Source organism: Phlebotomus papatasi, chromosome 3 (genome assembly GCF_024763615.1).
Source record: "Phlebotomus papatasi isolate M1 chromosome 3, Ppap_2.1, whole genome shotgun sequence".
Classification (NCBI taxonomy): Eukaryota; Metazoa; Arthropoda; class Insecta; order Diptera; family Psychodidae; genus Phlebotomus; species Phlebotomus papatasi.
The window spans coordinates 23,285,513-23,302,131 of record NC_077224.1 but is presented as its reverse complement, the minus strand read 5'-3'; the positions used below and the strand labels follow the sequence as shown (position 1 = coordinate 23,302,131).

Genomic DNA, 16,619 nt, shown 5'->3' with positions numbered 1-16,619 from the left:
AAAACCAATTTCAATATCACATAACCTCAAATGTATCGACTGTCGCTGAACCGATTTTGATGATTACTTCGACATAATTGTAGAGCACATTTGTCTCTACATTTCGTCCATACATCATTTTGCACTCAGACTACGCTATCACTCCGATTTTGCCGTTTAAGTGTGAAAAAATTGATTTTTCCCATAATAACGCTTTGAAATCACTCAGATGCCAATTTGACTGCCTCTACTCCACCAAGACACTTAAAATAGGGTTATAAATGGAAAGTCCCACAAAATACAACAATTCTTTGATATAGTTGAAGTTCAACAAATGACTACTTGGGGAACTCTGGATGAAAAAACGAGTTCAGAAACAAACAACCTCGATTATCTCGGCTTCTGATTAATCGATTAGATCAAGTTCTATGGCAAAAATTATAGAGTACATTCTGGTCTACATTTCACCCATATATCACTTTTGTGCCAGTTCATCCAAATCCTTGATATTTTGGTTTAAATACAAAATTTGTATAATTTCACGAATTTGATTCAAGATAACTGAATGGCGTCCCCCAACTTCAGCTCTAAATCGAATTTGCATGCATTCCGAGTTAGCTCACATTAAGAATCTCACCTACATAAGCCGGTTAGGATTATCTGTCCCTTTTGACGTTTATTCGGTTTCAACGGTTCTTGCACACCTCTGTTCTAGAGATTTTTTCATTCTTCCCCACCCCCTTTAATCCTTCCAAAAACCATGTCTTTTGCTTTTTTTGGTATAAACATAGACGAACATTTCGTCCAAATATACCTATGATGACCTAAAAAAAAATCGCCATCTAGAATTTTTGAAGGAAAAAGTTTTTACTATACTTTGCGGACCTATTTTTCAGCCGATTTGGATAAATTTAGATTGTTTGGAAAGGTCTTGAAATTTCCAATCCGATTGCATCGGTCGCAATAGGTAATGAGAATCGGTAAAGTATACTTACACAACCGAAAAAAGTAAGCCCTATTTCACCACATCCGTATATCTTTATTTTTTTTTGGAAAACACTATTAAAAACTGATATTAGAACAGCTTAGTTAATAACAGATTGGCTTTCTGTGAAGAAATATCGAATATTGTACTGCAAAAACATTAAATTATGCTATGCAAGACAATTTCTCTGAACGTTGACAAGTTTATTAAGAACTCCATATTTTTTGGTGACTATTCACCTTGTCGACAATTTCTTTAATTAACTTGCAAATAATCTAGTCGGTGGAGCACCAGATATGATTTTCTAATTCTTTAGGCTAGAGGCTAATTCTTTAGAAATATGTACTTCCCTTCCTTTTTTTTTTTGTTTCCCCCTTACCTGTCCCCCCTTACCAAGGTCTTAGGCCTTTAGGCCTATTTTGACCAGTATCCTGTGTAGAAAATCCTTTAAAAACCAAAAACGTCCACAAAAATAAATACCAAAATCATCAATCTATAAAATTACAATATCTCCCAAATACTGAGGAAAAACAATAAATATTTAAGACGGGACTTCCCTTCCTATTCATTGAAATATTTATCAGCCTCATACAAACATATTTTTTTTACAAATTATACGCAATTGAAAATCGCATTTGGTGGCTAATTCTACCCCGGTCTCCTATACTGCTTTTCACTATCTTGCAATGTTTGGAGATTAGAAAATATTTTTAACTTTACATTTTAGCCGAGACACATTTTGGTGCATTTCAAATCAATCACCTCCATTTAAATGGGACTTGCGGGGCTTGCCCTGACTATTAGGCATTTTTATAACCACAGCGAATCGGTTTAAGTTTTATAAAAAGTTCAATTTTAAATCATGAATAGGATCGTCAGAGTTCAATAATTTATTTAAATCACATATCAACCACTCCACTTGACTAAATACACTCTTTAGAAATTCATTGTAGGCACTTCCAGGTCAATAAGATGTGTCTCATCTATTTTTTGCTCCTCCTGATCGACCATACTGGCCGTTAAGAGGGCATAGTCTGGCTGCTGAACAGCTTCTCCAGACTTCTGTTCCATAGTAAGGCTCCTATCTCGGTCGAGGCTCATGATGCAGTTCTCCGTGTCGGTGCTGAGGAATTTCATCTCGTCAAAAGAAGATTGGGAGTTTTCTAGGAGATTCAGACAATTCTCTGCATCATTGTTGGGTTGATTGGAGGGAAATGGGGAAAAATTGCTGAGAGTTGTCCACTCGAGAGACAAATTGCTGCGCTCAAGGCATATATTCTGGTCAAAGTTGATACCCAGGAAGAGATTGGGAGACAATCTTGCACCAGATGGAGGCGATAGATGTCCATCATCGATCTGTGATGGCTTCATGGGATCTACTTCGAGAGTTTGGGTGGGAAGTTCAGCAAATATGTCACTGGGAGAGACTACAACTCCAGCTTCAGAGAGGACATCACTTGTGGATGGATGACCGGGGATTGCTGTGGAATCTGAGAATGCAGGCAGAGGCATATCGAAGCAGGGACTGCGAACACTACCCTTTTCCTGCTTCCTCCACTTGGCACGACGATTCTGGAACCATACCTGCACTCTAGCCTCCGTCAGGTCAATCAATCTGGCCAAATCTTCACGAAAGAAGACATCCGGGTAGTGGGTTCTCTGGAAAGCTCTCTCGAGCTCCTGCAGCTGCAGAGAATTGAAGGTGGTCCTGAGGATATTTGGGAAATAAAATCAGGGAATTTCCCTATCAAGATTGGGGCTTCCAATTGTACCTGTATCGACGCTGTTTTCTCTTCATTTTTCTTTATGTCCTTCCTACGGCTTCATCATGACGAGAAAACTATTTTTTCCCATTATTTTCTATGATATTGAACCACCGAAAATGCACTTTTTCCACCGCAGACATCATTTTTTAATGCCAAACATCTTTTTTTTAAAAGAAAATTATAAATATTTTTTGAAAATACTTTTTGTCGAGAAGACAAGGAAATTTTTTTGGTAAAAATCGCGCCACGATTCATGAGCTACTGAAGGTAGAAATTGCACGCAGAACCGTTGAACTCCCCGTGTGAAAAAGGGCGGAAAAGCCTTAAAAATGCAACTTTTCCTCTTGTTTCTCTCACAAGAACTATCGCAGAGACTCTCTTATTCTCTTTTACAGAGAGAAAAGGCAATGAAAGAGGAAAAAACAGTCAGGGAAATTGTGATTGTATTAATAACCCTACAGTGAAAAGATTTTCCTCCTGACTGGAAGGTTTTTAATAAGATTTTCCTCACTTACCTCGGGCCTGGTTGATCATCTGCTTCTGCCACTGAAGTCTGCAATAAAGAAAAAGAGCATTAAGTTTCCCGGAAAATGGATCCAAAATTATTAAAAGAATTCTCCAAGAGCCCACAATTATTTTTCAGGACTAAAAGCCATTGGGACTCACCAGGCCTTCTGGAGATCCTCGCTGGAGATGCTGGGGAATTCCCACCAACACCTCTTGGTGTTTCTGGTTCTGCTCCTCGAGGCAATTAATGTGATCTCCAAACGATCAACTTCCGGAGACGGGTACCCTTACTCCCTTATTCGCGCCGAATTTCCCTAACCTTAGTTTTGATAATACACTCCCGGAAAGCCCGGAAAGGCGCTTGCATTTCTTATTTTGGAACAATTAACACCACTCGGGATTGTTTTTTAATCACAGATTCACTACACTTTTCACTTAGCTCCCCACAAAACCCATCCACTACAGAATTTCCCGGGAAAATCTGCAATTTATTCGCAGGAACACTCTTTTCACTAACACTTTATTTCTTGCCCATATCACCGCTTCCTCTGTAGAAAACACTTAAACTCCACATCCATGAGATGGTCAAGAATCCCCACTGATAAATTTCACTTAGAAAATTAAGATAATCTCGCGGGAAAACTCGAAAAAGTGGGAAAATGCGAGAGCTTAGAAAAGGCTTCCAAGCTTCCCACATAGCGGAACTGCAGTGAGGAAATGAAGATGGCGCATCGAAAGGGGAAGAGCACCGTTAACATTTATTGTGCTTCCTCGATCGAAACCGTTCAAAGCCGGTTTGAGGGGTCACTTTGAAAAATGAATGAATAACAAATTGGGTAAAATTTTTATTTTTACACAGGATAATTAGATTTCACATTGTGATTTACATTCACAAGTGTATTATGGGTGTGTTTTCTTGGATCACAAGCAAGAAAATTTATGAAACTTACAAAATATTAAAAAATTACATTTATAAGGTTTTTAAATAACTTCCACCTTCCACACCCTTGAAAAACGGAGTCTGGAAGGGAAGAAGAGATTGGAAATGTCCATCGAAATAACCTATTGCAGAAGAAATTGAAATAAATTACAAAAAAAGCAAAACTGAGGGAAATATTTATATCTTTAAAAATTATTTTAAAAAAAATCTCAGAATATTTTTAACAGATTTTACTGTCATTTAATGTGCAGCAGATAGTTAAAGTTTGTAATATTGGTAATATTGCTTCTTAATACCACAATGAATTTTCTATGCCAATCAAAAACTATTTTCAGATAAAATTAATTCAAAATCCATTAGTTTTTTTTTAATCTCACAATCCTAGAGCAAAAAGTTGTTGTCAATTTAAGCAAAAAGATAAACAAATAAATAAATAAAAAAATAAATGAGCAAGGAAAAAATGAATTTGGTCAATAAAAAATAATTTTATCAGTAAAGTGTTAAATTTTGATTAGTTGAAAACCTAAATCTCTGCAAAAATAGGTGTAATTTGAATAATTAACATTCACGATAGTTACAAATAAAATGAAAACCTCTTTATTATTCCTTTGGCTGACTTGTATAAAATTTTATTACTTTTAAAATTTTATATTCAGCTACTGCTCACATTTAATTTTTACTGCTTATTTGTGCAATGTTTAATATTTAGTGTGAGACTTTTAGGTTGATCCTAAACATAAGATAGCAGGAGTTGCTAATTTATAGCCTCAATTTACAATGACTCAAATTTTTTTTCTGTGTCTATTTGGGTTAAATTTGTGGGTTGGGAATCATTTGTTCTGATTGTCGCTATCTGTGAACAAACACAAAATTTCTTGGGATTACGTACCAAGCGAACAGAAGTCTGAATCACTTTCCTAGGGAATCTTCCATATAGCTTGACCTCCTTGAGAAAGCTCCCGTAACATGGTACAAGAAAACGGGGATTTTTCTCAAAGAGATCCCCGCGAACATCCTAAGAATGATAAAGAAAACTAGAAGATTTAGCTCAGAAAAGAATCTCACCTAATATTCCCAGGAACTCCCCTGAAAAGGTCAATTGGGTCAAAAAAAAACTAAGGGACTTTTTTGTCAAAGAAATCCCTGGAAACTTTTCGGGAAAGATCGGAAAAACTTGGGGATAATTCACAGGGAAATCCTTGAGGAAAACCCATCAAAAATTTCCCACATTTTTTTCTTTTCTTTTATTATTTTTTATCTTTGTACTTCTTTTGCGAAAGATCGCAAAGCAAATTTTCCACACAGCTGGAAAAAACGCGGCAGAAAATAGTCTCACTTATTCACTCATGGGATAACGAGGCTAAGAACTACACACTATCTGGTCCTGTGGAGAAAACAGGGCGAAATATCGTCAGCACAGTCTCTCTTCCAGAGTGGAGAGAACGGGGCCGAGCAGCCTCACACTCTACTTTCCCAAAGGCAGTTATTAGATTTCTGGAACCGACCAACTCTGGTCCAATTTATCTTTATGGATTTGAGCTTCACATTTTTGGTCAAATATTTAAGTTCTGTTCACACGAATTCTAGCTTAAATTGAAAATCTCATTTTAAATCTTAAACTAAAATGAATTGATTTTGAAGAGTTTTAAGGAAAGGTTCGCCAACCACAGTTAATCGCGAATAACACCTCCTTTATTGCTTTTATCTGCATGTGTTACACTCATTAAATGTCGGATTTTTAGGCACGAATTTGATTTATTAATTTCGAATTCGTAGCAATATCAACTTTGCAATTAAAAATACATCTCGCCCGAAGTATAAGCTTAACTTTCAAAGAATTTCCCCTAAGATTCTACATAAATTGGGCACGGAAATCTCACGTATCTCCAGAATGATTTTCCCCTTCCGGAGGGAATTTTCCTTTCGATTTCCCTGGGAAATCTTCGAGAATGGTCTGGAAAATTAGGAGACATTTCCTCGGAAAATGTAGAAGAATCGTCCAGGAATGGCCAGGGCATTTTTCCAATCACTAGGAGGAAATTTTCACTTTAAATCCTCTAGTCTATAGAATGCCTCCGTGAATTCATCGGGAACTTGGAACCAGCTAAATTTCCGAACGAATTAAAAGAGATCTCTTTGGAAAATGTCGACACCTCAGCGACTTAATTTCTCAAGAGATTCTACCCTAACACTCCTGGCTGAAATTGTCGGAAATTTTAGGGAGAAAAACCCTGATGTAAATATCGAAATTTTGGTGGGAAATCTTAGACAACGATAATGGAAATTACCGTTAGAAATCTCTCTAGAAAATCTCTAGGAAATCCATTGGAATTCCCTAGAAAGTTACCATCTTGTCCGAGAGGAGAAAATTCCAATGGAAACCCTTATGGTCTACTTGGGAAATTTCCATTCTTTAGTGGATAATTTCTCAAGCAATTCCACAAGAAGTTCTATGGTAGATATTCTTGGAGACTTGTAGGGAAAAATTCCTTGGGTATGGAATGCCCTGATGAAATTTCCTTGGGGAGGATTTTTTATGGGGTCAAGTTCACCTCGGTTCCTTCCTGAGTTCTCTCAGGTTAAGGATTAAAATTTACCGATTTGACGCCGGACCCCGGTCATGGGGTAGCCAGGGGTAGTCATTCATTACCTGACTTGAAGGTAATTTGTATTTGTCAAGGGTTCATTCGGATTTCAGTTGAAGATACCATAAGAATGAATTAAAGAAATCAGTTAAAATGCTATCCGCAATATCAGTGAATTTATCATAAAGAATACGAGCAAAAATCAAGGAGAGAAACTCAAAAGCTGCAGCTTTTCCAATATTTGAGCATCAAAACAATTTTTTTACAATTATTTTTTTCATATATATTTTCAATCTTAATTTTAACCCTCATACATTTAAATACTTTTATTTTTTCTCATTTATCTCTTGTGTTTTAAATAGTGTAACCTTTTTTTTCTCAGTCCATTTCAATATTCAGTTTAAAATAGTCCTATACAAAAATTAAATTCATATTTCCCAACTTTATCCCCTTTTTTTCAATATACGCTAAAAAGTGCTAGAAATAATTTTTTGTCTTTTTATTGCCTAAAAATATTCTCACTCTTCTCCCCTTCCAAAGTACACTAAAAAAAAACAAAAATATTGTGTAAAATTTTAACACACTAAATGATGGTCAATATAGAAAGAGAAATAAACCTAAAGAAGAAAATTGTCACGAAATCACCATCATTCTCACTTAAATTAAAGTTTTTCTTTCTTTATTTTCTTTTTTTTTAAAGATTTCTTTATATTTTTTTCAGTGAGAAAATGCACAACCAACAAATAGTAGGAGATTTTTTAATTATCCTTTTTTTTCACTCATTTATCTATCTTTGATTTTCTTTTTCACTACATTTTTTTTCCATTAAAATGATTTAACGACTATCTCCTATTTACAATTAATACATTTTTTTCTCAAAACAAAATACATTTATTTAACTTCTCTATCCGTTTTCTTCTTTCTACAAAATAATATTCTACAAATGAACTAAATAAAAATGGGAAAAAGAACATTTATACAATATTCTAACTGTGTACATATTATCGCAATTCTATCATCTTACAAAGACATTCTTAAAATCTTTACAATTGTTTAAAGGATGGATTTTACAATCTTTTGTGGAAATATTCATTTGAAGGAATTAGGAAGGGAGAGATGATCACAAATATTTCACCTAACTTCACCAATTTTTACAAAATAAAAATCTTCTTTTTTTTTAAATAGTTTCTTTTTAGGAGATTCCTGTCAATTCACATTTTTTGAGTGTTTTTTTTTTATTTATTTATTTTTTTTATAGAAAAGCTGTTGCGACATTTTCTAATTCTATTGCAATATCCAATAGACATCATCTGTTTTTTTTTAATTCTTTTATCTGGCTACAATTATCCTTAGTTATTTAGTGCTACAAATTGTCTGAGTTCCATCAAAAAATTATACTTCACAAGAAGTATTATTTTTTTCCTTTTTCCTATTTAATATTGTCAGATTTGATTTCTTTTGTGATATATTTCATTAAAAGTGCTTAGAAAAAAAAATAAGAGTGATTCACGTTTACAAATGCTCATGCTACATACTTCTTTCGTTGATTCATCCAACGGGAAGAAATTCGAGAGCTGAGGTGTACTGTACACATCAAAGAATTATTTACGTATTTCCATCTTTTGAAGATTGAATATTAAAAAGAAATTTCTACTTTGAGCATATTCGTTAATTAAATTTAAAAAAAAAACTTGTGACAAATTATGAAAGCAAAAAATATGAGTGAATTAGAATTTTGTTTAAATAAAATTCGATAAAAATACGGTGATTTTCTCTATAGTTGTCTACACATTGGAGTTGATTTCATCAAAAATTATTTCAATTTTTTTTTTGAAAGAAAAATTCTTATTTTTGAAGGAATTTTTGAAGAAAAATGCCTCCACATTGGGTTTATTTTCCATCAAAAATTTTTGACCGATTGTTATTATTGCAAGGTCCCTTGCCTCCAGCATACCAAAACATACCAAAAAAAAATGAATGAAAAACCTCGGGCCAATTTAATTAAAACCCCAAAAAAAACATGAGAAAGGCGACGGGGTTGTAGGGTAAGGACTCATGATTTTGGGCAGGATGCGTATATGCATCAATGTTCCAAGTTTGAAGTGCGATAATTTCAATACTAATTGGATTTTTTTATTGTTCTCCTTTCAGAAGGGATGATTAGAAACTTGAAAAGCTGTTTATTGTATTTGTTTTTACTAAAATTAGTTAATTAGTTAAATTACTTAATATGTTGAAAAATGAATTGAAATGTAGAGGTGAATTTGACTCAAATTTTGGACACTTTGGTTGTAAGTTTGGACACTTTGGTTGTAAGTTTGGACACCTTGGTTGTATATTGGGCAACTTATTTGCCTCAATAGGATGTTCATTGATCTCCATTTTAAGAACCTATCTTACCAAGTCCTCTTTCTGTTTAAGTTAGAAAACCGTAGAATGTCACAATAAGCCCGGAAACTTTTCATGTCATTCATTAAAGTGAGTTGACTTCGGTACTCCAAGTATGCGCGGATTCGCGCATTCCCTGGCCTTTACGGGACCATTTTAAGGCTTTTCTCTCTACATCTCGTTCGTAGAGATGATGCTCCTTTGTTTCTCGAGGCATTTATACAACCTATCCATCAAAAAAGCTAAAACTTCACGAAATTTCGAGAGAAAACACCTGTCCAAAATAATGAGTATCACCTCACTGGTGAATACCTTAGAAAATTGCCCATTTTTCACACGAAAAACGTAATTCACAAGGCAAATCTCACTTCAGGTCAAATGTACAAATAACTATTTATGTGAATCAACGCAATATTCAATGATTATTTAATAATATCACTGAAAAACTGTAAGGAAAAATTTTTAGGACTTCACCACAGCTAAATAAGACTGAAGTAAATACGAAGTTGTCATATTTCTCGTAAGCAATTGCTCACACTGAAGTTTCACCAAAGCAATTTTAACCCAAATCATATTCAAAATTTAACGTATTTAATGTTAAAATCTTCCAAAAAGAACAAATATTTAGATAGAATTCATTATTCATCAAATATTGGATTAAAAATCCATAATTTTAATCAATTTATTTTTAGTGTCCAAATTTACCCTCAAAGTGTCCAAATTTAGAAACTCTCCAAAATTATGAACTCTTACCCTATCTATGGGGACTTGTAAAGGAAAAAACTTTTGGAGATAATATTCTTTTTCAATGGGGGCCACCGAAGACCGAAAGATTTGTCAAAACTAAAAATCTATGAAATTTTGAGAAAAATAACCAGTGTCCGATATTTCAATCTGTCCGAAATTTAGCACAGTTCCCTTAAAATTACTTTTCACATTAGAGATTTTGTTAGAGTTCTGAGATTTTGGTAGCAAGATTAAAGATGACCCAGGTAAATTGAAAATAATCAGTAATCTAAAACGCAAAGTACTCCTTGTAATATACCGAAAAATACCGTACGTTTTTGAAACGAAAACTTCTAAAAACGTGTGATTTTTTTCGGAATGAAGACAGTATTTACGTTAATATATGGAATATTTTAATACACTGGGAGAAATCCGAAAAAGTTAAAACGACATTCCGGAAATGTTAATTTTATCCTGCATATTAATCCAAAATCGGTGTAAATATTATGCCTTTTAGGTGTATTAGGGGTTAAAGTTACCATTTTTCATGTTAATTTTACCCTAAAAAGGTGTAAAATTAACATTAAAAAATGTTGATATATTTTTACACCTAAAAAGTGCTAAAGTTATGAGGAAAAAAAGTTAATCGCACCCTCTTTTTTTTCTCAGTGTACACAGAAAAACATATTTTGAAAAAAATTTCGTAAATGTTTGTGAATTTCTATGGGGGAGTTACGAAATGCTCGTGAATTGTATAACCCACAAACAAGTTCGTAAAATTTTGTACTTTTTCACAAACATTGTTCGTATCATGATAATTTGACGAACATTTTTTGTACTTTTACAAACATTTGTTAGTAAATGTTCATAAACACACAAAAATGTTCGTAAAATTTTGTAATTTGTTTGTAAATTTTTGCCAGATAAATAAAAATTTACGAACAAATGACAAAATTTTACGAACATTTTTTCATGTGCTTACGAACATTTACGAAAAAATGTTTGTAAAAGTACAAAAAATGTTCGTCAAATGATCATGTTACGAACAATGTTTGTGAAAAAGTACAAAATTTTACGAACTTGTTTGTGGGTTATACGATTCACGAGCATTTCGTATCTCCCCCATAGGAATTCGCAAACATTTACAAACATTTTTACAAAATATTTTTTTTTCTGTGTAGGCATAACATCAGCAATTGTCCCATGTTCGGATTTACTTGTGCATATATTATTATTTCAGCTGTTATTATTTAAATTGAAAAACAATTATCTAAATATATTAGAAACATTAAGAAACCCAAAAAAGTAAAAAAAAAAATATTTTTAAACTAATTAATTTTATCATTCGCCAAAATATTTCTAAAATGTCTTTTCTTGTTTCATCTTGAGATCCTATATTTTTTTAATCAAAGTTTTGACAATTGCATAATATTCTAAGAACAAAAACAATTGTTCATAATTTTCTTTCCTTGAAAAAAAACTTTTAATCCACTTTATAATTATCTATCCTAAATTGAGCACCTAAAAGTGTCCCAGAAGAAAAATTGAGCATGTAATCACAAGTACACCGCATATCATTCAAATATCTTCCCCTTGGCAATGAAAGTCCAAAAAAAAAACAGAACACCGAGAGTAAAAATCAAATGTGTGCTACTTACATTACAGTATTTATCCTGATTTCTCCTGACATCATCTCTCGTGGTCGGTAAAAAAGAAAAGGAATCCTCCAGTGATGAAAATGAAAAAACAAAAACAGCAAATAAAAAATAGAGCGTTGCGCGCGAGAAGTCTGCTGTTAATACTAATTGTTTCTAGGCGGTAGCTGAATTGGCGGCGGCTGCTGTGGAAGTGGTTGGGATGGCCCATGGCCAGAGCCACGTCGCCTGAGGAAAGCCCTGCTCCCGGTGGGATACATCCGGGGCAGGGTGATGAGCGCTGAGGCGAGAGCAAGGCCCACGGGAGTACGATACTTCCCTGGAAGACGAATGAACACAGTACCAACAGCTGCAACGCCATCTGCCGTCGGTTCAACAGCCACCGGACGCACATCCTGCTGCTGCTGCTGCTGCTGCTGCCCCTGAGACAGCATCTGCCTCACCTTTCCCCGTCCCCTTCGTTGCTGCACCGGGGATTCGGCATCTGGGTCCACATGAAGGGTCACCGTGGCAAAAGGACGCTTGGCCATATGCAGCATCTCCACCACATGCCTCCTCCTAGCCCTCCTCACGTCCGCCGCCTGTTTAGCCTTCCACGCCACCACGCACACAGCCAAAAAGAGGAAGAAACACGAGAAGAAGACAGAGAAGAACACAAACAGATCAATGTGCAGTTGATCCTGCCGGAAGAACACAAGTCCATAGCTAGCAGCTGGCCCCGCACTCGCTCTCAGCGCCATGAAGAATCTCGTGGCACTGAGATTGTGTGCATTCTGTGGCAGCGTCAGCACCAGCCGATTCCTCAACCCAAACACCCTCAGGAGCGTATTGCACTGATGCAGAGTGATGTAGGTACTCAAGTCCTTGGCATGCTTGTCCTTGACATAGAATCCACTTCCACTGAGTGACTTGCAGTCATGAATGTGCGGCGTCCAGAAGATCTTCTCCTCTGACGTTATCGTCATGTTATCAAAGTCATATTTGGTGGCTGGACTGATGTCCAGTGGCGTTATGATGTCCGAATCGATTTCCGTGACCCATCTGTAGTGATGATCGAGGGAAATGTGATGGTAACCCGTGGATTGATTTGTCGTCACCACGAAAGAATCCTCCTGAGGACTCATGTACAGATCCAATTCACCCTGTGTCACATCAACAATTATCCTAATGTCCACATTCATGAAGCGCGGCTGGATGACGAAGAACACCGTCTGACCAGGTTTCAACGGAGACGGTTTGATCTTACATTCATCTGAAAGGAAAAAAATGGCTCTTGCTAAAGACTCAATTATTTTTTAGTGGTGATTATGAGAAGTTATGCAATTAGGCTGAAAATAAATTGCCATACAGCTGACTAGATTAGCTTGGCAATCTTGCTCTCTCTTTTTGCCTGGCCTATCCCCAATGAAATGTAAAACATATTGTAAAATCCGTAACATACAACCAGAGAAAGGACATTTCCACCGTTTAGTCCTGGAGGTTGGAATCAACGCTAAGACAGCGGTGGCCGCATGGGGGGTGGGATTCAATTCAAAATTCAAAATTATGCTTCTCTATTTTATTTTCATTTTAACTTTTTTTTCAAATTAAATTATTTGAACGTTGATGAGCAAGCCATTGCGTAGGAGACCTCGACCTCGAGGCAGACCTAGGACAAGGTGGCTAAATCAAATTCAAAATCTTGCCTTGGAGCGCCTTAAAAATTAGTCGTATTCGCGTCGAATTTTGGTCACAGAATTACTCAAAATTGAATTAGTAAGATAATCGTTATTTTACGGTTCTAAAATTTACTCTACCATGCAGTAACAAAAGCGACTCCGAATGACGGTATTTTTCCGTACAAAAAATGACGCGCCAAAAACATTACATTTGGCGTCCTTTACTACCGCATAGGTAGGAAATCGACGTACGCAATTTGAATGAAAACGTCAAGTGCACTTCACAACTTTGTACCATCAGAGACACTATTTTCTCAACAATTCTTCACATTTTCTATCGTTTTCTACTACGTTCTATGTAAATTTCTCCAATGTTTTCCTAATTCAGTGCTCACATTAATTTACGAAGATTTTTGCCGTTCGACTATTGATGAATTATCCATTTGACATGTCGAAAATTTTCCCACTGGATGGCAACAACACAAAAAAAAATCTTTTAAAATTTTCACTAAATAGGTCTTTTCGACACAAAATTTTTATCACAGAACACTCCAGAAACTGGAGCAAACTCCTGAATCACAAAATTTTATTTTCCAAAAAATTGTCCATGTATTTATAATACAAAGCACTGTCTAATTTTCGTTTAATTTTTCTTGGCACTGTCTTTTTATGAATCACAATACATTTCTCTACCGGAGGAGCTCTTGCTCGCAATGCACAATATAATATTATTGAGAAAACAGGCGAAAATATCAACTACTTTGCGGATTCACAACATTGAGTAATTCAATTTTCCATTTGATAGGGGAATGTAGGCATGGTTCGTACAGAGTGAACCTTCAAACGATGCGAATTTTCTCTTTGTTTGCAGGGAGCTGACCTACCATTTCTCATCTCGTTTCATGAACTTAATAATTATCTATCTTCTGGCTAAGAAATGACGAACTAGCTCTTTGCAAACACAGAGGAAATTTGCGTTGTTCGAAGGTTCACTCTGTGCGAACCATGCCAACATTCCCCTAAGTGAAATTTCCCCTTAGATATACCCAGTGAAGGGAAGATTTTTTATAGGGACACTGGAAGTCGGCGTCATATTTTAGTAGTGAGCGAGTAATCTCAGAGTTATTATGACACCAAATGACTTCCGTAATTACCGTCATATTATTCCCCACTTACCGTCATTCGACTTTCTGACGACCGTCATAGGACCCATTTTTAGAATCCAGAATACATACATCCAACGGTACCCAAATAGCAATTTGGAGTAAGATTACCGATAGATGCATGTAAAAAAATTTATTTAATCTATTTTTTTTATTCCCCTCCCCCCAAAATTTCCACCCAATGATCATATCTCTGCTTCTAATTATCAGAATTTGAAAAATTTTGGTGTTTTGGAAGCTCTCGCGGAGGAGTACTACAACCTTTATGACACCCTAATTTCATCTGATTTAATCAAAGGTCCGACTAATCGAAAAATCGATTTTCGATTAATCGATCTCGAATATTTCGAAAACTAGACTATGCCTTTTCTTTAAATTTTAGTATGTTGTAGCTGAGGTCAAGACCTTTCCAACGGTATAGGTCACACTCCTCCAAGATTCTCCCTGACCCGAGCTATAACCAAAAATGTCTTGACCCGACTGCATTTTCTGTGTTTATGAAGGGATTTCGATGAAATTTTAGCATATGTTGTATCTGAGAGCAAGATCTCTTTAATAATGGGTCCCATCCGTCTCTACCCCAACCCACTGTACCCCGACCCTTACTATAGCCATATGGACCGGACTCCATCTCCAATGTTTATTAACCAATTTCAATGAACTTTTTTTTCTTTTGTTAGTCTTCCCCACTCAGACTATTTAAAATAGAAAATGACTAGTGATAAACCCAGATAAGCTTATGGTAGCTGAGATTCTTTACAGGTGACCTCGAAATGCGTGCAACTCGGGGTGCTTGCAACTCGGAATGCGTGAAAATTCAATTGTGAGTTGAATTTTGGGGGTAAAGAATCGCGTCGAGCCAATTTTATCCATTTCGGTTACCGAGAAGCGTTTGCTCGACGCGATTTTGTACCTCCAAAATTCAACGCACAACCGCATTTTCACGCACTCCGAGTTGCAAGCACCCCGAGTTGCACGCATTTCGAGGTCACCTGTAAAGAATCTCAGCTACCATAAGCTTATCTGGGCTTATCACTGATTTTTCAACTTCAAGATGGTTTTGTGGTAATTTATAAACAAGTTTAATTCGACAATAATTTTATATGCACCAGTAAAATTTGCAAAGTCAGAGCTCTTTCTCGGGAATTAGAGCAGCTCGCTAAGCCTCGGGCGCTTTGCCACCCCTTTTTCAATATGTTTTTTTTTAATTTGATCCATTATAACATCATAATTTAATAGTCAGTTCAATTCCTTAAAATTCCTGAAAAGAGCCATGGTCAAATCCATTTACAACATAGATAAAAAAAAAAATGAGTCGTCCGAAGGTAGCGCGCTTTCCCCTTCATCTTAATTTTTTGTATCAAGTTATAGAGGAATGTAAACTGGATTCGCACGTGTGAGCTTTCGAACGATGCGAATTTTCTCTTTATTTCCAAAGAGTTGGTTCCGCATTTCTTAGCCATAAGTTAAGTATTTATGTACCTCATCTTCATTGTAAAAATAGGCAGCCAAGCCCTTCTTTCCTAGGTGCTAGGATCACAAATAGAAAATTTTCCCAAAATAAGTAATTTTGATGGCGCACATTTCATTTGATTTCTCATAGTTAAATTCATTTCTAAAAAAAATCACTTACACAGTGGATGAAGAGTTTACTTGAGATGATATTTACGTAATAATTTTTTGCATAGGAGAGAAATTATTTTCACGGTGGCGGAAAATTCGCAAGTACTACACTGTGTGTGGTTTCAAACACTGAATGTGTGAGCGTTCGCACATCCATATCAGACAATCCCAGATTGAAAATCATAACCTCACTAAAGCCTATTATAAGCCACAATGAGACATTCGTGGTCATTTTCCTCTTCGACAGGCGTATAGTCTCCTTCCCATCTCCATGAGACGACGGTTACACTCAGTCCCGGGATTATGCACATTTTCGGGACCGAAAAAAACGCGCTAAATGGCATTATGCATCGAGAAAATTTGCCTACCCGTAGGGGCTTTCTTTTGAATAAATCTGCCGTAGAAGGAATTTCGCGCGGAGTAAAAGAGTTCAAACAAAAAGATTCAATTGTTTAATAGAAAGGCATTAACAAACAGAACTTTTTGGCCAGAGTTCTTCAATAAATGGTTAGAATATTTAAAAAAAAATACCTTAATAAAAGAAATTAAAGTTTTATTCTGAAAAAGTAACAAAATGTTTTCAAATGTTCCGCGTCGCAAATTAGTATACATTCAGGCGTATTTTAAAAATGAGTTTATAAATT

General features: G+C 35.6%; 2 protein-coding genes across 2 annotated transcripts in view; both read right to left on the bottom strand.

The window, feature by feature from the left end:
* Positions 1-1,833: 1,833 nt before the first annotated feature.
* Positions 1,834-3,078, bottom strand: LOC129808285 (homeobox protein ARX-like). Its single transcript, XM_055858126.1, has 2 exons — positions 2,737-3,078; positions 1,834-2,672 (listed from the first exon to the last, which is right to left on the bottom strand). The coding sequence occupies exons 1-2, from the start codon at positions 2,760-2,762 to the stop codon at positions 1,901-1,903; spliced, it is 798 nt and encodes a 265-aa protein (XP_055714101.1). The 5' UTR covers positions 2,763-3,078; the 3' UTR covers positions 1,834-1,900.
* An 8,024-nt stretch (positions 3,079-11,102) lies between these two features.
* LOC129808263 (multiple epidermal growth factor-like domains protein 8) overlaps positions 11,103-16,619 on the bottom strand; it is a 48,183-nt gene continuing 42,666 nt past the window's right edge. Inside the window, exons 9-10 of the mRNA XM_055858094.1 lie at positions 11,679-12,783; positions 11,103-11,600 (exon numbers count right to left, since the gene is read on the bottom strand). Of these exons, the coding sequence (XP_055714069.1) occupies position 11,600; positions 11,679-12,783 (1,106 nt within the window). The 3' untranslated portion in view covers positions 11,103-11,599. The remainder of the gene's footprint in view (positions 11,601-11,678; positions 12,784-16,619) is intronic.